The 25,350-nt window shown below is 46.5% G+C and overlaps 1 protein-coding gene across 1 annotated transcript; it reads left to right on the top strand.

Moving 5' to 3' along the window:
* Positions 1–1,464: 1,464 nt before the first annotated feature.
* Positions 1,465–25,021, top strand: LOC147900904 (uncharacterized). The gene is made up of 5 exons (XM_087375915.1): positions 1,465–3,485; positions 3,982–4,144; positions 4,323–4,486; positions 24,002–24,260; positions 24,392–25,021. Exons 1-5 carry the CDS (start codon positions 1,699–1,701, stop codon positions 24,497–24,499), a joined length of 2,481 nt encoding a protein of 826 aa, XP_087232041.1. The 5' UTR covers positions 1,465–1,698; the 3' UTR covers positions 24,500–25,021.
* The last annotated feature ends 329 nt before the right edge of the window (positions 25,022–25,350 follow it).

The raw sequence follows: 25,350 nt of genomic DNA, 5'->3' as shown, positions 1-25,350 counted from the left end.
TTTTCAAACACTAATCTCTCTCTCTCTCTCTCTCTCTCTCTCTCTCTCTCCAAAATGTATCAAATGAGAGGGTGGAAACCTTCCTTGGATGTAGGAAAAATCAATTGAAGTGACCCGTATTCTCTCATGTCTAGCTTCAACGTTAGAGATCAATAATGGCACCAAAGTCTTCATACAATTCCTTGCCTCCTTTTACATGAATACAATGAGCCTTCCATGACTAGTGTTGCTAGAGTTACTTAGGGTCCTACTTGAGTTAGCACAATGTGGTTGTGATTTTGGCTAACAATTGCTTCCCACCTTGTGAGGGTTGAGGTAGCACAATCATGAGTGCAATGGAAATGAGCTCTGATAATTTGATGTGCTAGGGGTGGTGTACGGGTGATTGTAGTGTATGGAAATGGCAGCAAGGTCCTCTCACGTTTGGGGCTTTAAGGCCTGCGCTTAACTTTAATGTAGAGCTGAAGCACAAGGGGAGTGACCTACCGTCCTGTCCAAAATCACATGAAAATCAATAAATTGTGATCCTACTTGTTCAATGATAGAAATTTACTCACGTTGAAAGTCCGATTTTGAAATGATAATGACACCATATGTGGTTTTGGAGAAAGGTTGTGGGGTACATGCACTAGTGTGTCACTCAAGCAGAACCGGTGTGAAAACTTGTGGAGATGAATGGGGGAAAAGGGGTGGAAAGAAAACCCTAATGGAGAGATGGAAGGAGCAAGAAAGACCATGAAGTGAAAAAAGGGTGGGTAGGAGAAAAGGGGGTGGGGGTAAGGTTAGGAGAAGGTAGTTAGGTCAAGGGTGGGGGGGGGGGCGTAAGAGGAGCAAGGGGAGTAAGGGGAGGAAGTGGACTAATAAAGTTCGTCCCTTTCATGCTAAGTAGTTGTAGTGCAGAAGAAGAAAAAGAAGAAGAAGAAGAAGCAGCAGCAGCTTGAAGCAGCTGCTGTAGTAGAGCTCTCCTCGCCATCGCTCGCTTCTCTCATCCCCTCCCCCCCCCCTTTCCGTCACATTTGCAATTCCTAATTCTCCTTCCCTCTCCGCCATCATTTCCCTCCTTTCATTGCGCCGCAGTAGCACGCCCCGCCGTCCTCATCATCCGCTGGAGATCATCTCGATTGTACCATAGCGAAGTTGTTGCTGGGGAGGAGGGGGCGGCGGCGGCGGCGGAAGGAGGAGGAGGAGGAGGAGGAACGAAGAACAACGCGCTAGCTGCAGCTGGAGATCGCTGCGGGATTGCACCATAGCGAAGTTGGGAGGAGGAGGAGGAGGAGCAGCAGGAGGAGGCGGCGGAAGAAGAGCGCGCATGAGCTGGAGATCGCTGCGATTGAGCAAAGAATTCGTTGAGCTGGCTGAGCTGGCTCGCTGGCTCGCTAGCTAGCTTGCAAGTCGAAGGCAAACGAAGCAGCAGCGGCGATCAGGAAGGGGGGGGGGGGGGGGAGAGGGAAGGAAAGAGCCTGGGGAGAGGCAAACGGCTGTAGCATGCAATAGCAGCTGCACTTTCACAGCGAGTTTGCGGGGTTCATCTGGCGGTTGGCGATACATTCCTCCCGTGGCTATCGTAGCAGACCTTGGCAGGAATTTCGCTAGCTCCATCTGGCGACAAAACAAGCTTCCAGAGCTCGCCTCTTCGACTATGGCTTAGCTCCCTTCTCCCTCCTCAATCGGTTTCTCTGATTAATTCCTCTTCTTGCCATGGAAGCTGAGGGAGAAATCGAGCTCCTCCTCGGAGAAATTCCCTGCATTACCTCTGCTCCTCTTCGCTTCGATGACCGCCATGGATCTCCCCTGCCTCCCTCCAAATCGTTGCTTCCTTCCTCTCTTGCCGATTCCCTCGCCTCCCCCGACTCCCAGCCCAGTCTTCCCTCCACCCTCTTCGATTCCTGCTTCGCCAATCTTCATCCTTCGGGGCTCTCTCCAGGGATTCCGCATAGGCCGCAGCAGCCTCGTCGACTGTACCCTTTGGAGCAGCGCCATCCGCACCTCCAAGCATTCCAACCTCCTCGCGAGGTGAAGAACAAGGGCAATCAAATCTCGCAGCAGTTGTCTCACCATGAGGAGGAATCCATACGTTCAACATTGGCTAATTTGAGCCTCCAGGGCGATCCCGATGGTTTGCAATTTTTGCCCGAAAATGGGAACGGAAGCACGAACTGTGGCAAAATGGTTGCGGCCCCTGAAAGTTTTCTCGTTGAATCGGCAATGCGCAACACTTGTGGAAAGCCTTCTCCCGTCAATGAACCTTTTGGGAATGGATATTCTTTCTCTGTTAGTGATGAACCGACATATGTTCCGACGACTCAGAAGCTGCAAATCCTAAGAAGACCGCAAGGTCTTGATTGGAGCTCAACAGGGCAGGCACCCGGTGCAGATCGGCCTTCGATGAAGTACTTTCAGGTGCAGCAATCCCCGTTCGACGACTGTCTTTCGCCTGAACATTCTGAAGCAGCAATGTTGGCGATGCCAAGGCAATCTGCTTGCAGAAGCTTTCATGGATCGGACTTTCACGGAAGCGGATTGCAGGTGAACGTCGTTCCACAGGAGCTACAATATGATGGCCAAGTGTTGGCTTACATTCAGCAGCAGAAGGTGGAGCTTGCACGGCAGGTCGCGGTGGACAGGCAGCAGCAACAAGCTCAGCAACGACTACTGTGGGAGCAACAGTCCGCTCTGTATGCGAGTTTGCATAATCAGGTTGGAGGCCCATATCGGAATTACTATCCTGCAATTGCTGTTCCAGGAATTCCACAGCAATCGTCTGATCAGCAGCATCAAACTCGTGCGATGGCGGCCGTTCTTGGGACGGGCTGGAACCAGCTGGATAACAGTAACAGAATGGGCTTGACAGAGCATGCTGATTACTGTAGGTATTGTACCCAAGGACAATGCATTCGAGGTGATGCTTGTCCCTTCATGTACTTGCATAGCTATGGAGAAAGTGGCGTAGGCTCCTCGTCTCTAAACGGGACTTTAGCTGGAGGGATTGGTGGGCAAGATGAGAGGCTTGGCAAGGTCTTCCCCAACAAATCTCGACGGAGCTTGCAAACCAACGGAAATCAGGAAGTTGTTGCCGTCAGAGGGGGGAGGAGGAGGAAGGGTGTTGATATTGTAGCCAATGGTGAAGTTCAATCTCCGGCAGAGAAACCCGGTGTGCAAAGGCTGTTGGTGTTAGACGTTGATGGGTCACAGAATCTGATGAAATTTACAACTTTGGAAGAGGTGGAGGGCCGAATATACAATGTTGCTAAAGATCAGCATGGCTGCCGCTTCTTGCAAAGGAAGTTTGATGAAGGAAACCCAGAGGATGTAAAGAAGATATTTGAGGAGATTAAGGGCCATTTAGTTGAGCTGATGACTGATCCTTTCGGAAATTACCTAGTGCAGAAGCTTCTTGAGGTTTGCAATGAAGCCCATCGCATGGATATTCTAGAAGCAGTAACCAAAAATGATGATCTGGTCAACATCTCATTGAATATGCATGGGTAAGAACATTACTGTCTTCAATTTAATTTGCTGTAAAGTGAAGAATGCTAGATTTGGTCAACATCTCATTGAATATGCATGGGGAATCCCCTTGAATTTGGTTTGCTGTAAAATGTCTTCAATTTAATTTGCTGTAAAGTGAAGAATGCTAGATTTGGTCAACATCTCATTGCATATGCATGGGGAATCCCCTTGAGTTTGGTTTGCTGTAAAGTTAAGACTGCTCTCTCTCTCTCTCTCACACACACACACACACGCACGCAGGCACGTGCCCCCTGCGCGCATGTTTTAAGGTCTTTCTCTAACACGCCTTACTGTTTCAAATTTGAATCAAGGCTGCCTTCATCTTTATACAAATTTAACAGCTTCTGCGTTGGAATATATGTTTTTGCATGCAATTTGCATAAACCAAAGTATTGTCAAACTTTGTTCTAAATTTTCCATGCTAGAAGGTGAGAGTGAAGTTGACGGTATGACTATCTTCCATTTTGACAGCACACGGGCTGTCCAGAAACTCATCGAGACATTGAGGACCCCTGAGCAAGTATCTATGGTGATATTGTCTCTAAAGCAAGGAGTCGTGATCCTCATCAAGGATATAAATGGAAATCATGTGGTGCAGAGGTGTTTGCAGCGCCTCGGCAATGAGGACAGCCAGGTAAGATGGAACTCTTTCTTGGAGTTTGAGGATTTTTACATGCGCTATATTTTATTGATAAAATGTCTAGTTCTTGCCAGTTCATGTTGGATCGCATTTTCTGTGTGGTTTTTTGGTGGTTACTAATGGTCTTTTTCTCATACTACCGTTTGATCTTGCTGTGGTTGGGATGGAGCAGTTCATTTTTGACGCTGCTGCCTGTCACTGTGTGGAGATTGCTTCTCATCGCCATGGATGCTGTGTATTGCAACGGTGTGTGGACTTTGCTTCAGGGGTGCAGAGGCAATGCCTTGTTGCGGAAATTGCTGCCAATGCTCTCGTGCTCTCTCAAGATCCATTTGGGTAATTAAATATATTGTCTATTTTAATTTCTTATCTTTGACAGGGATCTTCATCAGTGCACACAAAACATTACACACATCCCATGGAAAGGCAAGTAGGTTTTGCAGCAGCAGTGTAATGAAGGTCAAATGTTGGCCGGGTTAGTGGGGGTTAGGATTATTATGTACGTGGGGATGTTTGCAAGATAGAGGTTAGAAGGGGATAAGGAGGTATTATATAAGGAGATTTGTGCAAGGTATCTTTTGATGCTAGTCTATCCTCAGCTCTCCGGCTTCCTTCACGGCCATCGGCTCTGTCTATCTCTTTCTCCTACTTCTCTCCCTCTCTCTGTCTCTCTCCCCTACCCCTTTCCTGCACGTTTCACTCCTCCCCTTCCTCTCTCTCCTGCTGCTAATTCTGCCCTCTTCTTTGAATCTGCCCCTGTCCTGACCCCCTTCTTACATTGGTATCAGAGCCCTTTCTTGGGCTCCCTTTTTCCCACTCTCTCAGATTCAGCCAACTTCACCTTCGAATCATCAGTGCTGTACAGGGAAGGGTTTTGATGCAAGGGCCTAGTAACTTCAAGTGGAATGAGGAGCTGGGAAAATCAACATGAGAATTTGCAGGAGGCGGTGGCAAAATGTGATGAGAAGCTTGGAAGGGGGATGTGAAGATCAGTAAACGGTGTAGGGCTGGGAGAAGTGCTGCTGCGGAGGATGTTTGGCGAAGCCTAGGGTGTGATTATCGAAGGTGGTTTGCAGGAAGTGCGTATGGTGAGGGTGGCTGCCGGAAGCGGCATGTAGAAGTTGTGGGGCATCGCACAAGGTGGTGCTGCTTTGACTGCTCAAAGCTCCTGCACTTCCTTCTGTAGCCTCTTGTTCTCTCACTTGCAGTAACTCTTCATAAGCTTGCAGTCTACCTCTGTTTGCTTCAGCTTCGTCCATGCTCTCCTGTTTTGAAACCACACTTTCACTTGTTGCGGCTGCAGATTTAACTGTTTTGCCAACACATTCTTTTGCTTCGAGTTGAGTGTGCTGTGCTCCTTAAAGTTTTCTTCTAGGAGAGCGGATGGCTTCTTTGAGATCCTGAGCTTCTTTCTTGTCCATCTGTTTTCCTGTTCATCGCTGTACCTTGAGCTGACTTTGCAAGTTCTATCTTGCTTCCCGTCTGATAGTTTCTGTCTTTGGAGGAAGCCATTGTCTTCTCTTCTTATACAGCCTGCCGGGAAGGGTGACAATATGCAAGTCAGGGACGATTCGATTCAATATTCTATAAAGGCAACTTTGGATTAAGAAAAGATGTGCATGTCTGGGTGGAGCTGGCTCCTAATCATACCATTAAAGATTGCAGCAACTAGTGGTGATGCACTAGTGAATAGAAACTTTGGTAGTATATCTTACTGTACAAGTCCAGCAAGCATGATTACTCCAACTATGGGATAGTTGGCTATGTAGTCAATGTGGGGCAACATGCCTCTAAAGTTTGGACGCCTTAACAGCTTGAAGCAACATGCATCTACAATTTGGACGCCTTATCCACAGCTTCAAGCAACATGCAATTAGCTCCCTGCAGCTCCAGAACATGGTTGACATGTTCGTACGTACTGTTCGATATTAGTGCGGTACTAAAATAACTAAAAAATATTGAGCATACGTTCGATACAAAAAAGAGAGATATATTTTAGAGTTTCAGAGTAAGTACAAGCTTTTGTTGAATGGACATTCAATGCTTAGAAGATGTCCATGACTTGATTTTTGAAAGTTGAAAGTTGAAACACAAACATTCTACATGTTGCATAGGTGCAATTCGCGAAACTTAAAAGGACCATAGATATATCATGATTCATGATTCATGTCAAAAGGACTAAAGGTATAGCATTACAAATAGTAGTGACTGGTGACTCGTGACATAAAGTAGTGAGTACAAAAGGGGGGAGCAAGGTCTAATATAGATGCAAAAAGTTTTAACAAAAAGCTTTACTACTACAGGCAAGAGCCCAGGGCTAGGTCCTGGCCTCTAGGTATTCCATCACTGTCAAATCCAAGACTATGATCACTCTCATTAGAGGATGATGAGGATCCATGAGATCCCTCACCATAGTCACCCTCACTAAGAACATTTCTCTCCTCATCATACTCCGGCTCTCTAGTCACAGGGGTGTCCCCAACAATGGATGTGGTTGATATGCTCCTGGTGCCGCGTCTCACATAGGTTCGGGGAGTTGATGGCACGGTGGATGGACAAAAAGAGTAGAGCCTAATCCGCCTTCACAGCCACCCTCATCCACGTTTAAAACACCCGAACAACACAATCACAAGGAAAAAGGCATTCATACAACATCATTGCTCTACACATACCTTTTGATACAACTCACACTCTGGCCACACTTTCTCTAGAAGCCAGACAACCTCAGAAAGAACCTAGGGGACCACACAGCCCAACACAAGCTCCTACTGATTTCCTTAGACCTGAGTTGAGCCCAGCTCAGTACTCAAAAATCAAGACCTCTGTAAGCACCACCTGCTTCTCTGTATCTTCATCCCCGAGAACCTAGATACATCCTGCACCAAGGCATACTATCAGAGACCACCCACAAAGTAACCACGGTTAGAAATCTTATTATATCTTCCCACGATCACCAACAAGCACTAGAAATGATGTATTCCGCCATCTCTTGGAGATTCTCAAAGCCAAGGTCTCCTCAGTAACACCAAGTTCCTGCCTGGCCAAAGCTTCTCTGCTCTTAGCATTAGAGTATTTGTGTGCATTCTATGACTAGCCAGTCACAAGCATGCTGCCACCTATGAGGACTACCTTATAGCTTCACAGCTCAACACAAGTTTGCATACATATTGCAGCCATGCAACTTCTCCTCTACACCATAGAGCACTCGGTTTTGCTGCCCAAACTCCCATGTAGCCCTCCTATTCCCGAACAACTTTTCCTACAAAGCACACAAGCTCACGGCTCTCTCGTATCCAAAGTTTTGATCCAGGCCTCCACGATCGAGACCATCTCCCGTTCGAAATCTCCTGAATTATGCAACAGCCCAACTGTCCAGCATCATTCCAAACGGCCTTCATCTCTATCAACCTACGTACCTCTTCCATTGCTTCCTTCTTGCTCACCAAGCTACCCTACACTGTGAGCCTCTCTTGTGCGGTTCCTTCTCCCTTCGATTCCTTCCTCCCAGCGTACCCCGTTATCTTTATGCCAGCCTCCCTCCTCTACTCTCCCATCATCCTCCGAGAGCTCTCCTGCTCTCTTTTTCGTGTTGTTCCAAGTTCTCGGATAAAAGCATAGCCCTTCAGAAAGTAGCGTCTGTCCCTATGCTTGTGTTCGCTGTCAGCTCGCCTGCGATAATTGGCTCATCCACCAAATCACGTGATCATCCGCCTTCTTTAACTCGTCGCCTCTCCTTCATGGGATGATCACAGCATTACTACCCTTCTCTTGCTCACAGGGTTCATGGAGTTAATGGTCACTGTCACCCAGCTCCGCCCAACCTGCAATCGTGTACTTGGTTGAAATCTCCACTCTCTAAAATTCCTCGACCTCTGCTCCTTCTTCAAGCTCAGGTCCCGGCCGCTCTTGGTTGCTATTCACTTGCTCAAAAACTCCTATCAACGAGAGGCTCTCCATCCCTGAACTCACGTATCACCCGGGTTGCTATGAACTGCACAGCGTGCTTTTGCTCACGGAGTTTGCTCTGTGTGCCCAACGACTCCTTCATTCACAACTTGCCACACCCAGCCGGACTCCAATCCTGGTCAGTCCAGAATTCCCATACGAGCTCCTCACCAGCTCACAGCTCTTGCTCTCCCCCCGTTCGGAGCTTTCAGATCACCACGCCTCCTTCTATCAACTCCTTCACTACTCAGCCACTTTCTTTTTCTTACTCCCTGCGCTCCTCTCCATCTTTGCAGCCTCCCTCCTTGTGATTCCCCAGCTCGTCCGGTCTTCCAGCTCCTTCTAGCCGTCGCCTTCATCCCAAAGAGCCTCTCCTTCACGTGAAGCTTCTAAACCAGATCTCCCTCCGTTCATGTGTCTATCCTCGTGAGTGCCCACGTACTCCTTCCGGAATCCTCCTACAAGCTATCCTCTCCGCGTATGTGACTTCTTGCCAGCTTGTCGACGAGAAGCCTCCTTTCTTTTCCACGTAACATGCATGGCCTCCTTTGATTAAAGCCACGTCATGCATTTCCTTTTTCACTACTCTTCCCCCTTCCCTTCAAACTTTATACCAAGGGAATTAGTGCCCATATCCAACCTTAGGCACTCCACCTTTGCACATATCCTTCAAGCAAATTTTTATTATTTGGTTGCCACATATAACCGCGAGTCCATGAAGCTCAAGTACCTGATACGCCCACATTGCTTTCCATCATCTCCCAAAGTCCCTGTAGAAGTGTCTACCATCTCAAGACAATATATCATCAGTGTGGAGTCCTTCATGAGAGTATCCATAGCTCATTTCCACAACCAACTAGCTATATACATAGCTATGCACTCACCCAGCAACATGCAACAAGTGAAAAATATTTTTTCATTTTTATCCACACATCTCTAGCAACCCCTTCTCTTCTGCTGTGACATTCATGTCCAGCAGCTAAAGAAAAACATCAGCAAACCACCTGGATCAAAAACAAAGAAAGCTTGTGCTCTATGCCTCTGCATTCCTCCTCCCGGATCAAAAGGATAACTTCGAACCCTCCACTGCCGGATATGCATAATCCACCATCCCCCTGGGTCAAATGGAATCAACAACATACCAATTTGATGTAGCCACCTGCTCCTTCCATATATCCACATTCTCACTAAGCCTCCATGATCCCATATCTTATCCTGCCAAGATATTACACAACTCCACTGGCTATCAGCGGTCACACTTATATCATGAGTCTTGCTCATCTTCACATGAGCTACATCTTTTGAGGTCACTATTTCACACATAGAGCTCACGGGCACAACGAGCTCATAATCTATGATTAGGGACTTCTCAGCATACCCTATTGCCTCAACCTTGAAAGCTGCAAAACTCAACCCATCACATGAATTATCAAGATCACCCAGGAGCAAAATGACATCCTTCCCATCTGTAGAATGCTCAAATGTATCAGCATACTCTTTCTTGTCATTGCCAACCACACATGCAAAATCCACGAGGGTATCATCAAGTAAAGCATCCAACTGATCATCAACCACATTATCACTACCATCCAGCTCAACATGCATACTGGTGTTTTCATTCTCTTCTGAAGAGATCAATGCTAACATATCATCCAGTGCATCATCAAGAACACAATCCAGCTCATTAACTGAATCACCATCATCTTGTAAACACTGAATCTTAACATCATCATCCACATCACAGTTTGCATGCACACAATCAACACTTGCTGACTGTAGGTCTTTTACTTTTTCAGTAATAGCTACATCAGCTTCATCACTATCAGACATGATTGAGCTCTCATCTTCACTACTAGTTTCACACCTCTCTTCCTCATTTGCTGAACCTGAAATCTCAGCTTCTTTGGTATGCACAATCACAGTGTCAACCACAAACTGATTGCATTCAGCTATCATATGCACATTATTACCACATAACACTGGAGCATGATCCCCTTCTCTCGGGCTCTCTTCTGCCATCTCACACAGAACTAGTTGAGCAACACCCTCCTCCATAGCCACTGACAAGCCTCCACTCATAAGTGTAATGATATCCAGCTCCCTCACATCATCAGGTTCCTTCAACAGTGAAGACAACTGACTCTCTTCCTCTGATGAGATGCTCTCTTCCTCTGTCTCACTCAAAAAATCTATCTCTTCATCTGTGACTGTCTCCTCAAGTTCCTCTTCCAATTCCAGTCTACAGCTCATCACATAATCTGGTACTCTCCTTGCATCAGCTGAACTTCCTTCTCCTCCATCTATAGCCTCTCTCCTGTTATTTTGACATCTGCTTCTTCCTGTAGTCTCCATCCAATTTAGGCTGAGTGTTTTCATCAGCTCCACAGCTTCATGCAAATCCTTTCTCAGGGAATCGTCCTGAATAGGAATAGACACCGGCTCTCTCTCTACATATGCCTTGATCATTTCTGGCCTGCTGACCAGGGTTTTAGGCTCCTCTTGCATGCCAAGCTGCCTCAGTTTCTTAACTTTCCATTCTTTCTCTCTGGCCACTCTGACTGCATCCTCAAAACTATCAATATTCCTTAGCTCCACCTTTAGACGGAGTGAAGGCTCCAGACCAGCCACAAACCGGTCTCTCTTTATCATTTGCGGGGGTACTTCAGGAATCAAAGCCTCACACCATAGACTCCATAGTCTACCAAACTCTATCAGATACTGATCCACATCCTGACTATCCTTTTGCTGAATTTTGCACAACTCCCTCCATCCTTCATTAGGGCTCCTGGATTGTGCAAACCGTGCAAGAAAAGCTGCTCTCACCACTGTATACTCCGGATTTTGCTGCTGAGGATGAGCAGTCCTGAAGGCAGCCACTTGAGTCTGCAACCATGCCTTTGCATCTCCCTGCAAACAATAATTCATGATCTGAAACAAAATCTGAGGGGTTGCCCTATCCTTCATAAGTGCTGTGAATTCCATCTTTTCCAAGAATCTCATTGCATTCTCATATGGCATCTCCCAAAACTCTGGAAAGTCCTCTGCCATCCTCACAATCTTTCAACTGTCACACACCCTGGCTTTCTCAACCTCAACAAAGCTGGAAGGCAACAAAACAAACACACTACTGAAGAAGCTCACTCTGCATCCGAAGAGCATTCTTTTTCCTACGGGCAAGCACTTTCAAAGCTCTTTGCACTCTGGCTCGGAGTCGGATCACACGTAGCTGGACTTCAATACATCTGTCCTTCCTGTGACCACATTCTACACACCACTCACACTGTATCACTCTCATGTGTGGATTTCTCCCCATTGCTTGCAACACGCCTCAGAACACCTGCTCCTCCAGTCTTGTAAACTGAAGTGAACTTCCTCCGTGGAGGCACCAAAACGTGGATGGACAAAAAGAGCAGAGCCTAATCCGCCTTCACAGCCACCCTCATCCACGTTTAAAACACCCGAACAACACAATCATAAGGAAAAAGGCATTCATACAACATCATTGCTCTACACATACCTTCTAATACAACTCACACTCTGGCCACACTTTCTCTAGAAGCCAGACAACCTCAGAAAGAACCTAGGGGACCACACAGCCCAACACAAGCTCCTACTGATTTCCTTAGACCTGAGTTGAGCCCAGCTCAGTATTCAAAAATCAAGACCTCTGTAAGCACCACCTGCTTCTCTGTATCTTCATCCCCGAGAACCTAGATACATCCTGCACCAAGGCATACTATCAGAGACCACCCACAAAGTAACCATGGTTAGAAATCTTATTATATCTTCCCACGACCACCAACAAGCACTAGAAATGATGTATTCCGCCATCTCTTGGAGATTCTCAAAGCCAAGGTCTCCTCAGTAACACCGAGTTCCTGCCTGGCCAAAGCTTCTCTGCTCTTAGCATTAGAGTATTTGTGTGCATTCTATGACTAGCCAGTCACAAGCATGCTGCCACCTATGAGGACTACCTTATAGCTTCACAGCTCAACACAAGTTTGCATACATATTGCAGCCATGCAACTTCTCCTCTACACCATAGAGCACTCGGTTCTGCTGCCCAAACTCCCATGTAGCCCTCCTATTCCCGAACAACTTTTCCTACAAAGCACACAAGCTCACGGCTCTCTCGTATCCAAATTTTTGATCCAGGCCTCCATGATCGAGACCATCTTCCGTTCGAAATCTCTTGAATTATGCAACAGCCCAACTGTCCAGCATCATTCCAAACGGCCTTCATCTCTATCAACCTACGTACCTCTTCCATTGCTTCCTTCTTGCTCACCAAGCTCCCCTACACTGTGAGCCTCTCTTGTGCGGTTCCTTCTCCCTTCGATTCCTTCCTCCCAGCGTACCCCGTTATCTTTATGCCAGCCTCCCTCCTCTACTCTCCCATCATCCTCCGAGAGCTCTCCTGCTCTCTTTCTCGTGTTGTTCCAAGTTCTCGGATAAAAGCATAGCCCTTCAAAAAGTAGCGTCTGCCCCTATGCTTGTGTTCGCCGTCAGCTCGCCTCTGATAATTGGCTCATCCACCAAATCACGTGATCATCCGCCTTCTTTAACTCGTCGCCTCTCCTTCATGGGATGATCACAGCATTACTACCCTTCTCTTGCTCACAGGGTTCATGGAGTTAATGGTCACTGTCACCCAGCTCCGCCCAACCAGCAATCGTGTACTTGGTTGAAATCTCCACTCTCTAAAATTCCTCGACCTCTGCTCCTTCTTCAAGCTCAGGTCCCGGCCGCTCTTGGTTGCTATTCACTTGCTTAGAAACTCCTATCAACGAGAGGCTCTCCATCCCTGAACTCACGTATCACCCGGGTTGCTATGAACTGAATAGCGTGCTTTTGCTCACGGAGTTCTGCTCTGTGTGCCCAACGACCCCTTCATTCACAACTTGCCACACCCAGCCGGACTCCAATCCTGGTCAGTCCAGAATTCCCATACGAGCTCCTCACCAGCGCATAGCTCTTGCTCTCCCCCCGTTCGGAGCTTTCAGATCACCACGCCTCCTTCTATCAACTCCTTCACTACTCAGCCACTTTCTTTTTCTTACTCCCTGCGCTCCTCTCCATCTTTGCAGCCTCCCTCCTTGTGTCTTCCAGCTCCTTCTAGCCGTCGCCTTCATCCCAAAGAGCCTCTCCTTCACGTGAAGCTTCTAAACCAGATCTCCCTCCGTTCATGTGTCTATCCTCCTGAGTGCCCACGTACTCCTTCCGGAATCCTCCTACAAGCTGTCCTCTCCGTGTACGTGACTTCCTGCCAGCTTGTCGACGAGAAGCCTCCTTTCTTTTTCACGTAACATGCATGGCCTCCTTTGATTAAAACCACGTCATGCATTTCCTTTTTCACTACTCTTCCCCCTTCCCTTCAAACTTTATACCAAGGGAATTAGTGCCCATATCCAACCTTAGGCACTCCACCTTTGCACATATCCTTCAAGCAAATTTTTATTATTTGGTTGCCCAAGATTGCCATGCCTCAAGAGTTCTGGTGGTTTCCAAGCCTTGATACAAATTTTCTCTCACTGTTTGGTGTAATACAGGCAAGCAATAGTTTGCAAGGTTGATGTGATAACTGACCTTAGAGATTCAGCTTTTGAACGTGTTGGAGACCCAGGCCAGATTGAAAAAATGCATATGGGATACAGGATTTGGGAAATCATTCAATGATAGAACAAAGGCCTGCAGCCCGTGCATGAGGGTCAATTTAAAGTTTTAATGCAACCTAAATGTGGGGATGGGAATGATACCTATTCATTGGATGTTAGGAGGGACAATGACCCCATTTAGGAGATCCATGAAAGAGGCTAGGAGGGAAAGCATGATGCCCCTATGTTGATCAGCCAAGAGGTTGTACACACACGCACACACGCACACACGCACATCAATGCTAGTAATTCCTGCGCAAGGCTAACTCCATTTACCTATGCCGAGGGTAGAGACACTCTATCCCTTGGTTGCATCTTTTGCACACTCTTTAGGGTCCAATGATGGTATGGCATACAAGAGTGCCCGTGATTCCCATGGATAACATGAGATTTTGGCCTCTATCACAAAACATGTGGTTGTCACCTTTGGCATGGAAAAGCATGATGCTTTGATGGGTTTGGGATGCATGCCTATTTAAATGATCTATCCAAAGAGGCTCCTAGACTTCCACAGAGCTGTCAAAGGAAAGCCTACTTCAAAGGGCAAGGATTCTTAGCTTACATGCCATGCTCATGAAGCACACAATAGAGACACATTCATCTGGGACTGAACTTAATGGTGGGAATGGAAACCAGCCCAAGCATGCAGATTTCATGGATAATACTAGATGGCACAGCCCTACACTTGATTCCTCTATGTACATTACCTTTGCAAATGCCAAAAGCTGCAATCACGCAATAGAACGTAAAAACAACAGCCAAAATTATGAAGACGATGTATGGCAAAGAGAAGATGGCTGTTATGATTGGCATAGTAATACTGATGGTGAGCACCTTTGCACCACCGTATTGGTCTAAATAGCTACTGTTCTCATCAGTACATTTACGCACAGCAGTAAGATAATGCATAGTTGCAAGTTGAAAAAGATGCATGAGAAAGCGCTATTGAAGGAGACCAAGGCAAGGTAAAAGTTGGAACTTGCTACAACAGAAGTTGACTATCATGATCAGTCATATCAGCTGACTAGGGGAGGGGGTGAGGCTATATATAGGCCCCCCCTCTCAGTGTTGTATCATCTCATTCATTGGAGGTTTTGCCCAGCAGATCAGAGGGCTTTTCCTTCTGCAGTTTGGTTCTTGTGTGTGTGTGTGTTCTCTCTTTTTTGTTCAGTTTCCGTTGCACTCTCACACGGTATCAGAGCCTAAGGTTGGCTAGAGACCTGAGACGTGGAGGGAGCCTGGAAAAAGCACACTGCGTGGAGTTGTTTGGGCTGCTGTTTGGAGGGGTTTGAAGGGGAGTGTGTGGAGGTGTGGATGGTTCGGGTGTCAAGGAACATGCGTAGTGTTTGAAGGGTGTTTTTAGATTTGAAGGATTGTGTTCTTGAGGGATGAAACAGCGTAGGTGTGAAGTTACCCTAGGCATCAAGCCTCTTCATTATCTTCTCCACCCTCTCCTCTCTTTCTTTGTCAATCCCCTTCTCTACCTTCTTTCCCATCCACCCTCTCTTCTCAGCTTGAATCTCTCTTTACTTCGACATGGCTACCCTGGCTGAGATGGTGGAGAGCAAGGTGAAAATTCCTGTATTACCCACCTTCCCCTTGGATTGTCAATTGGATGGACTTAGCTACCATGTGTGGCAGGCCATGATGGAGTTTGTCTTACAGTCATATGATGTTAGCAGACTTCATTTTGGTGGGGGTTGTCAGGTCTGATCCCCTTGCAGAAAACCTAGGCATCCTGCAACAGGAGGAGTTTGGGACCAAGTAAATGAGAGGGTAAGGTCTTTCATTTTACTAAACGATACTCCTCAAGTAATTAATCATTTAAAGCACATGATGGTGGTCAAACATATCCAGAAGCATTTGACATCCTTGTACAAGAGAGCCTGTCCCGTTAAGAGGGTCTCTTTGGAAGTTCAGATGAAAGTGTTGTGGATATGCCAAGAGGGGATCAGATCTGTGTGGGCCAGTTTGCCACAATTCATAGCATGGATCGGGACTTTGTGGGCATGGTGACAGGCCGCCTTGGAGATGGGCTATTTGCTGGTGTTCCTAGGAGGGTATGGGTCAGGTGCGGCAGTGTTTAGGGCTCCTTTATGGCCTGGTTGCTGTCGCGATGACAGCTCTTTTGAGGTGCCTAGGCTAGGCTTTCATAGGGCCAGGGAGGCCACCCTTTGAAGGCAGCAGACCCGACTTGCTTGTCGGCCCCAACAAGCAGGGAGTCTGCAGAGGTGGACCAATCAGTTAGTCAGCCACGTTTGCTGCCTAGTCAACTCCTCATATGTAGGGGGGTTGGCTACATGGAGTAGGTAGGTTGCCCTTTTAAGGCAAATGGTCGGCAAGTCACATTAGCCGATTAGGGGAGGGGGTGAGCCTATATATAGGCCCCCCCTCAATGTTGTATCATCTCATTCATTGGAGGTTTTGCCTAGCAGGTCAAAGGGCTTTTCCCTGAGACCCCTCGCAGTCTCTCTCTCTCCCCTTTTTTTGTAGTTTGGTTCTTGTGCAGTGTTCTCTCCTTTCTGTTTAGTTTTTGTTATACTCTCTCAATTGAAAAGGGCATGTCCGAGTGCTCATAGAAGACTATATTGAGGCTGTGAGATTGTCCATGCTTGAGGCTATGATGTAGAGGCTAGTTGGCCTGTTGCTGAAAGGACTGCTCCATCTGTGGAGCTGCATGAGCTCCTAGAACTTCTGCGAGGCTGTGGTGCTGTTGCATTGATTGGGGCTGCTGAAAATGCTGCGTTTGCTGAAGGTGAGGGTCCTTTTGGTGCTTCTATGAGGGCTTCTACTATCTTGGAGAATGCTGGATTGGGGGAATGGCCCTTTGTGTAGGGATTGCGCTGGAAGACGGCCAATCTTGGCTGCCCAGACTGATCTGACCTGTGCTGCAGAATATAGCCTTTCGACTTGTCCGCATGGCACCCGATTGCAACTGCAGTGCTTTGGCCACTTCCGACTTGCTGCGTCTCTGGACATCCATTTGGCAGCCTTGTACAGGCTGCCATACTGTATTGCCAATCTGCACTATGTAGACCTAGCTTGTGTTGACATCAACTGCCATACAGGTTGACCATCCTTGAAACTTGTTGCTCTGGGCTGCAGAACTGGCATGTGTGCAGCCATGCCATGCGCTGCAGCTGCTCATGACATTCCTTTCTACTGAAGAGGGCAAAGCTGAAGACCCGTGTCCAAGAACTGACTGAACTTGTGAATGGTGATGATGGGTCATCGATAGATCGGCTAGTAACTTCTAGTGGGTCAGGTTATGCACTTGAGCCTTCTCGTCTCTAACAGAGGGCAAAGTTGAAGACCCCCGTCCAAGAATTGAAATTGGAACAAAGGGCGAAGCTGAAGACCCTTGTCTAAGGACGGTCTGAATCTGTGGCTGGTGCCGGGTCGTTGATAGATTGGATCATATCTTTTGGTGGATCAGGTTAGGTGTCATCCTTTGTATGCTACACTGAAACGGGGTGGTCCTACCAACTAATGACTACGTGGTGATCAGCAAGCCATGGTGCATCCGAAACAAATGATGTCTGTTGGGCCTAACTAGATTAGGATGAAGGTTTGCTTCTTGACCATTCCATTGATGCAGAGCTCGATGGCACAAGCTATTGCTCTAGTATGAATTGGTGGTTGGGCACTCCCAATAGCAGTATGAGTTGATATCTTTTGGTGGATCAGGTTAGGTGTCATCCTTTGTATGCTACACTGAAACGGGGTGGTCCTACCAACTAATGACTACGTGGTGGTCCTACCAACTAATGACTACGTGGTGATCAGCAAGCCATGGTGCATCCGAAACAAATGATGTCTGTTGGGCCTAACTAGATTAGGTTTTCTTCTTGACCATTCCATTGATGCAGAGCTCGATGGCACAAGCTATTGCTCTAGTATGAATTGGTGGTTGGGCACTCCCAATTGCAGTATGAAGTTGAAACATTGTTGCTGAGTGTGCTATTGGAAACCGGACTCTGGTGGCGAGGGTCTCATCCAACGAGTGCTCCGAGCTGTCAAACATGTTAGTGACCTTCTTGCTTTCTACCTGTCCATACACGAGGACTCGTCAACTGGTTCTCTTGGAGGGTCTCCTCTTTGCTTAGTTTCTTCAGCAGTCCTAATCCCGTGGCCAAAAGCTACCAACGTACCACCGGCTGTTGGAACACAGCCCATGGAGAAACTTGCTCAGTGTCTGACTTTCCTCCAGCTGCAACTATACGAACACCTGAGTGAACTTGTTGGCATAATGATTTACTGTCTCGGTGTCCCCTTGGCGTAGTTCGTAGAACTGACTCTGAAGCCTTCCAAGGTATTGGGGTGATAGGAACTGTGATCGGAGGTCTTTCACGAATTCCGTAAGCTAGGATGCACCGCTCGTTGTCGTTCGTAGGCACAATTGAAAAATAACTTTGGAATTGATTTAGCCATGAAGTGAACACTAAATGTTCTTGCTTACCGTCGTACTTTGTGAGGTTTAGCTTCCCAGGAAAAGAGGGCTTAACGTCTGATGGGACTCTCTCCCTTTCCTCCCTTGGTGGTCGGAGTAGAGAAATGAGGAGTTGCCGGTCCCTTTCTTCCTTCTCTTTGCGAGCAGTATGCTGTGAGCTGCCTCATCTCTTGAGCCTTGCGGTCCCGGAGTTCCTTGGCTTCTCGAGTCTCACGATTGTGTTCTTCTTTTGCCTCCTGAGCTGCTCTATTGCATTCTCTAGCGGCCTGCTCATGATCATTCTGCATTTCCTAGAGCTGAACCATGCAGCTGAAGAGACTCTCGGACTGCTGTTGCTGCATAGTCTGCATCATGGCCATCATGGCAGACATTGAAGTGTCTGCAGGATTCTGTGGTGGCAAGGGTTGGGAAACTGATCCCTCCTCCTGACTTGACTTGGACTGCTCACTAGTACTCACGGTGTCCTTTTTGGATCACATCCGTACCATAAAACAGTGGGGCTGTCCCTAAACTGACCCTCCCTATCTCAGGAAAGAAAAAACTGAAGCTTGGATACCAATGTAACACGGAGATAGCCTAACTCAGTCTCTATCCTGCTCACTACGATCTGAATTGAAAGAATGATGCACTAAAAAACACAAGTGGAACTGTGGGGGGAGTGTGAGAACTAGAGGGAGAGAATGTAGCGGGCCTCCAGAGAGGTCAAATGAATAATGAACAATGCTGTCTTAGAGAGCTGACTGCAACTGTAAATAGACAAGTACTGTGTGGAGGGGAATCCCTCACTACAAAAGAGTGAACTAAGGACTACTGTAGACTTACTTGAAGGACTGGATGGGCTGCTGGTCTGCTGCAGTCTTCTCCGGGCCTGATCCGGGACTCAAATGCTGCTGCTGGCTGACGCTAGAGCTCCTTGAGGAGGATGAAGAATGAGGGCCAAAGGCTGCCTGGGCCTATTGGACCCTGAAATAGCCGACTGGGCAGCCTGCTGCAGCGACATGCAAATCCACCGACTGCCACGTGGCTGCTGATGTCATTGCTGACATGCTGTCTGCCTGCATGGCTGCTGCGTTGGCTGCCTGCATGCAAGCTGACGTGGCTGCTGCACTGGCTGCCTGTGTGGCAGCTCAGCATATCCACGACCATTTGTGAGACTGCTGAGACTGCTCTTGAGGTTGTGGAGATCCGGATGGAAGGGAAGAACTATTTGTAGGATGCAACTGGGGGCTATGCCGCTTGTTGTGGTGATGCTTACTGTAGTGATAATACAGGTGCTTCATGTTGTGCCTCTATTTCTCCATTGCGTTGAGAATACCCTCAAATTTATTGTCCATTGTTGTCTTGCTGTTTGAGGTGCTACTGCTCTTGGAAGTCACTTGCCATGAGGTCTCTTGATACTTCTTATCGAGAGGGTCTTTGGGTCCATGAAACTTTGCTCATGAGCTCAAGATTTTAAGTGAGCTCATAGGCATTGTTGGCCTAAAGCTGTGACCATGCCAATGAATCTCAGACCGAAGGCTGTGTAGAAACTTACTAAGCGGGCCTTGTCTGAAACCTTGAGTGGAATACAGATTGGAGAGAGAGAGAGAGAGAGAGAGAGAGAGAGAGAGAGAGAGAACCGTGGACATTATGGTCATGCTAACTTTTTTCTTCGTTCTTATGTTGGGGCATGTCAATCACTAGTAACACCCCTTTGTACATCTGTTGTCTTCCTCATTGAAGACGGCATGTCTGACTGCCCACTGAAGGGGCTTTACTAAAGCTGCAAGTCTGTTCATGACTGAGGCTATGCTGTAGAAGTCCTCACGGAAGGGGCTATACTGAAGTTGTGAGACTGTCCACGACTGAGGCTATGCAGTAGAAGCTATGGGGGAACTGTTCTCATGAGAGAAGGGATCTTGTAGAGGCTAGAGGGTCTACTGTGTGAAAGGACTCCTTGAATTGCTTTGGGGTTGCATGCTAGTGCTGCATCGAGTGGCATTGTTGCGGATATTGCGTCTACTGTTGCTGCAATTGAAGATCCTTTGGCTAGTTCTATGTGGGCTTTTGTGCTTGAATGCCCCATTGTATAGGGATACGTCTAGAAGAGGGCCAACCGAGTCTGTGGCCTGTATGATGCCACAGCCTGCTCCGACTTGTGCTGCAGACTTCTGATCTCAGCCATAATGCTCTGGACACTCTTGACCATTGACATGGCAATCGGGAACCTGCTATACTGTTGTAGCTCCTGTGCATCAACGTGACAGCCCTGTACAAGCTATGATACAGTACTGACGAACTACACTATGATGACCTGGCTTGTGCTACTGACATTAGCTTCCATACAACTGACGTTATCCTGTCCTTATTGCTGTGGGCTACTAGGCTGCAAAACTGCCACGTAGGCAGCCACATGCCATGGGCTGCAGATGCCTATGAGTGGAGGAAATGCATCTTCTTCAATTGTCACAAAAACAAGATGCTTACGTATGGACTCCGTGGGCAAGCCATTGCCCCAAAAAAGGTGACAACGCGTACTGGCACATTGTGCTGTATGGAAAAAGTTTTAAGGTACATGGGGTACGTCCGCTTTGTAATTTTTTTTTTTCCACACGAGAGAGAGAGAGTTGTATTAACGTCTTCAAGAGGCCTTGCGGGCCCATGAGATGAAAGGACAATCAGCAGAATAGCTCGTACAAGCCGCTGTGGGCTGAAGCAAAGAGCTCGCTAAGGCCCTTGCTGAGTGCTAAGCTAAGCTAATAATCTCAAAAGAATCTCAAAATCTCAATAGTCTCAGGCAGGTAATGCTAATGTCCAAACACATATCTGGGGGCCATGGTAGCTCTCCGGTGAGATGCTAAGATGTTGTGTATCTGTAGTTGTTGAGCTATATCTCGTTGTGGCGGGGGGCATGGTCTCCGTGATCTCTGTGTCAGATGGGCCATATCGAGGGTGACACCTCGGGTCGGGTGGTCTCTTGTGAGTAGAACGGCGATGGGTTGGACCTCTACCTTGTGTGCATTAGTCATCCTCTATGTCGCAGGCTCCACTGCTCCAGGCCATCTCTTCTTGTTGATCCATGCTGCCCTCATGTCAGCTATCTCATCCTCTATCCCAATGTGTCTTGGGGCTGACTCAAAGGCATAGAAGTCGGTGACTTGTCTCTGTGCTCGATCAGTCCCCTATGGTACTGTCACCTTCTGCTGTTTGTTCTGCTATTGCGGGTCTCTTTGTGTTGCCACATCTCCATAAAAAAGAGGCCAATGTAGATGAGGTCACGTAAATGGATCACTTGGGAGAGTGGTTCGAAACCGTGGACCTCTTGAAAGATGCAGTGGTATCGTTCTCAAATCTCGTACTAGATAGGGCAATTGCTGCGTTGTTCTCTAAGGTGTGCTTGCGGCCTCCCTATCTCAATCCTTATATGATGAGACAAGCTTTCATCTATCCTATATCAATCCTCAATGCATGTGTGACTTGTCTATCGTCGAGATATTGGGGCTTGGTAATTAGTCCATTGTGTGATGCTCTCAAAAAGTGGTGGTAGTAGAATTGGAACTGGATCTTGGTGGGGAATATAATAGCGAGTATACTCCATAGAATGCAATGATTTATCACGACTTAGTCTATACTCTACAGTCAAGGGGGGGTGTGGATCATGCAGTTACTGTAGCTTTGAAGAGAAGGATGTGCAAGGTTGTGTGGTGTTGGACGAAGGAAGGGGCAGCAACCATCCTTTGAATAGGATTAGAGGAGTGGCAAGTATACACAAACAAGTGCTGAATAAATTCAAAGGGGCAAAGGGATTTTAGGTGTGTTTTATTATTACAAGTATGCATTAAAGGAAGGAAGACACATTTGAAGCACACCCCTTTTTTAAATTTTAGTTTTGAAAATTGAAAATGCACCCAAGTTTTCTTTGTATGTGTATCATGCAGTTCGGAAGGTGTCATATCGTACCATATGGAAAATTCCTTACAATATGTGTACAAGAACTACCTAGTCCCAAAACAAAAATTTCTTTCATCCTACTTCATTGATTCTAGGAAGGTTAAACTCATTAGGGTGGAACGTGTGTTTTGCCTAAAGTGTCTTCCTTAGTGGCAGCTATGATGATGTTGGCCTCTTCCTTGACTTTGCCTTTAGCTTTTTCTTTGTCTTTTCTCTCCTCATCTGTGGCCTCCTTCTATAGAGTTGTCACACGTGCAACTTCGCGAAAATAGTGGCACAAGAAAATATTTTTGTTGAAAAGTTATCACCACTTGAGGATGGATCATTATCTTTTTTAGTTGCTCTAGAAGGAAATCGTATGACATGTTGGTGATGAGAAATCATTAAAATATCACCTTCAAAGGTAAATGTAAGGGCAAGTGAGAGAAAGGGAAGACCAATAAATATGATAGATAGGTGCATAGGTGCGAGAGCCAGAGTTGGCTTGGGAAACCTGATTCTTCCGATCCAACAGGGAGGGCTAAACATTATTGATCCTGACATTCAGTGCAGAGCTTTGTTTCGAAAGCTTTTGGTTAGGAGGTCAAGAGCCTTGGAAAGACTTCTGTCTTTGATGAATTGGGTCTTGTGCTCTCTCTTTAGGCAGTGATTGGATGAACAGCATTAGGTTGACCTTTTCTTTTGTAGACATCAGGATGCCTTCCTTACCTCTCATGGTTGCTGTTGTCAGAGCTTGGCAGAGCTTCAGAAACTCATGACGGGGGGTTCTCCCTGTCTTGCAGGATGAGATTAATAGGCAGCCAGTTATGTGGAATTATTTTATTTTGGATGAGCTTCATAAACTTCTTAGTGCACTGTTCCTCAGGATATGTGCAGTGGTTCAGATGGGAGAGAGGTCTTTCTTAATCTTTGAACTCTTGGAAGGTTTTCAAAGGCCTTCTTGAAGAACACAGGCCTCAGCTGACTAGTCATCTCAGAGGGAATGGTAAGGAGGATTGTTCAAATACAGCTATCCCACTGGAGTGGGCCTCTAGGCCTCTTGTGGGATAAAGGGGAGGATACTGTGGTCTTTGATGTGTGATCCTCAGTCCAGATACTCACCAGGTTTTTCGTTTGCTAACACTTTTTGAGTGGTATTTTACCATGGGTTTTTCATGCTCTGCATGATATATCTATGCCTTCAGTTTCTTCTCTTGGTTGTTTATTTCGTTCTTAATAGAAGTCTTTCAAGGAAATAAAATAAAATGTGATTTCCTTCGACACATTAAGCATTTAGCCAAATTGTTCTCATTGAGTTCTGATAAGTACGCTTCCTCTGTCGTGTTATTTTAAATAAGAATATAAGAGTGCAACAGTTTAGAAATTCAAGATGGTGTGCTTTTGTGTCTCAATCTTTCTTTTAGAACGATTTCTTTAGTGCTGGTGTCTATTTTCTTGATAGTACTTTACGCCTTACTCTTGTCCTCAGTTTTGTGTCTATGTTGATTTTGATGCATTTGTAAGATATTTATAACTTTTTTATAATCATGGTTTAGAGTTTGCTTGCAAGTGTGTTTGTTGGGTGGTGATTGTGGGTAGATGGGGGAAGTGTGTGTAGGTGTGCATATGTGCCTAGGGATTGGGGGGGCGGTTGTGTCTGTGGCCCAAAGAATAAGGTGAATATATCTATTTGCACTTAAACTTCTCATCCCACTTTTGAAAATAAATAAGACAGTGTTGGTGCCCATTAAATTCTGTATTTGCATGAGTGATTGCAAGTGGGAACATGGAATTGGTAATATTGGATTTAGTTTCTTTGGTGGTGGACTATCCAAGTGGCAACATGAAAGTAATAAGGTTTCTCACATCTAGGAAGGGATTACATTTTTACAGGAATTATGTTGTGCAATATATTCTTGAACTTCGGCTACCTTGGGCATCAGCAGAGGTGACGTCAAGGCTTGAAGGTAGCTACCCACATCTTGCAATGCAAAAATTTAGTAGTAATGTCGTGGAGAAGTGTCTCAAGCTGGCAACAGAGGAAAACAAGGCATGTATTGTGAAAGAGCTTGTTGCAAGCTCTGTTCTTGGCCAGTTGCTGCAGGATCCATATGCTAATTATGTGATTCAGTCAGCTCTTCAAGTAACAAAGGTCTTTGCTTCCCTTTCTCCAAGTATTCATGATGCTTGTGATTTCTTCAAGATACGTATTCATAGATTTATTCTGGCGGTTTGAATTGATTGGAAGTTCAAAAGTTTTACTGACTATGATTAGTCTTACAGGGACCCCTTCACATGAGTTTGGTGGAAGCTATACATCCACATGTACCCATGCTTCGTAGTAGTCCTTACGGGAAACGGATCCTTTCTCGTATTCATTCTAAAAAGTGAGGAAGTGTTATTTATCATGTATGTAAAATTCAGGAGGCATGGATAAGCCGCCATAAAAATCAACTGGCTTGGAGCTTATGTTCTCTTACAGCCAAATTTACAATTTTGCTTAGTGTCAGGTCAACAACGTTCTGCCTACGTACAGTGGAGCAAGGTTCCAAGTGGTCTCAGTGAGGGTAGATTTAGTTCACAATTCTTATGAAAAGCACATTAATAATCTTGGAGATAGGCCTGATGTGCCGTCAGGAGGAATTGTGAGCCTCTAATTTTGGCAGATGAAAGTGGCAGTCTTGGATTTGTTTGCCCACTACCATGGACGGCATTTTCCTGGTCTTTTATTTGTTTTGGCTACAAGAGCTTGTGCAAAAACAGGCATTGAGTGGCAAAAAGCCTAGCCAGATCCGAGAAAGGACTTCTGATATAGCATGGAACCAGCTTAATCATATTTTCATACAGGGCTGGGTCCTGATTAGGTGCCACCTTTTGTATCGTACCTGTAACTACTTCAATATTCAATCTTCTTTACAGGTGGCATTTCTGCTGTTTTTCAGAAGCAAAAGGTGGTCACCTTTGTTTCAGTAGTTCAATCTCTCTCTCTCTCTCTCTCTCTCTCTCTCTCATGGGGAAAAAGGGAAGGGGAAGGGGGGGCGTCTCTTTCTCTCTGTCTCTCTCTCTCATGGGGAAAAAGGGAAGGGGAAGGGAAAGGAGGGGACGGGGTTGGGGTTGTGGTCGGTTTCTTTTTTGGTAAGATTTAGGTGTTCTGTTTCTTCTATTTCTGTAAAATTTGGGAGGGTCATTTCCGTCATGAGAGCTTTTACAATCATGTGCCTCGATAGTCTTCAATTTAAAGC

This window comes from Dipteris shenzhenensis, chromosome 6, assembly GCF_047967505.1.
Source record: "Dipteris shenzhenensis isolate YYH24624 ecotype China chromosome 6, Dip_SZ_1.0, whole genome shotgun sequence".
In the NCBI taxonomy this organism is placed as follows: domain Eukaryota; kingdom Viridiplantae; phylum Streptophyta; class Polypodiopsida; order Gleicheniales; family Dipteridaceae; genus Dipteris; species Dipteris shenzhenensis.
This window is presented reverse-complemented; position numbering and strand designations above follow the sequence as displayed.

What these genes read in the sequence shown, in the direction of transcription:
- LOC147900904 (XM_087375915.1), top strand. Translation starts at nt 1,699, where the DNA reads ATGGAAGCTGAGGGAGAAATCGAGCTCCTCCTCGGAGAAATTCCCTGC. An exon ending in ATCTCATTGAATATGCATGG is followed by an intron (nt 3,486 to 3,981) that starts GTAAGAACATTA and finishes CCATTTTGACAG; the next exon opens with CACACGGGCTGTCCAGAAAC. An exon ending in CAGCTCTTCAAGTAACAAAG is followed by an intron (nt 24,261 to 24,391) that starts GTCTTTGCTTCC and finishes TTAGTCTTACAG; the next exon opens with GGACCCCTTCACATGAGTTT.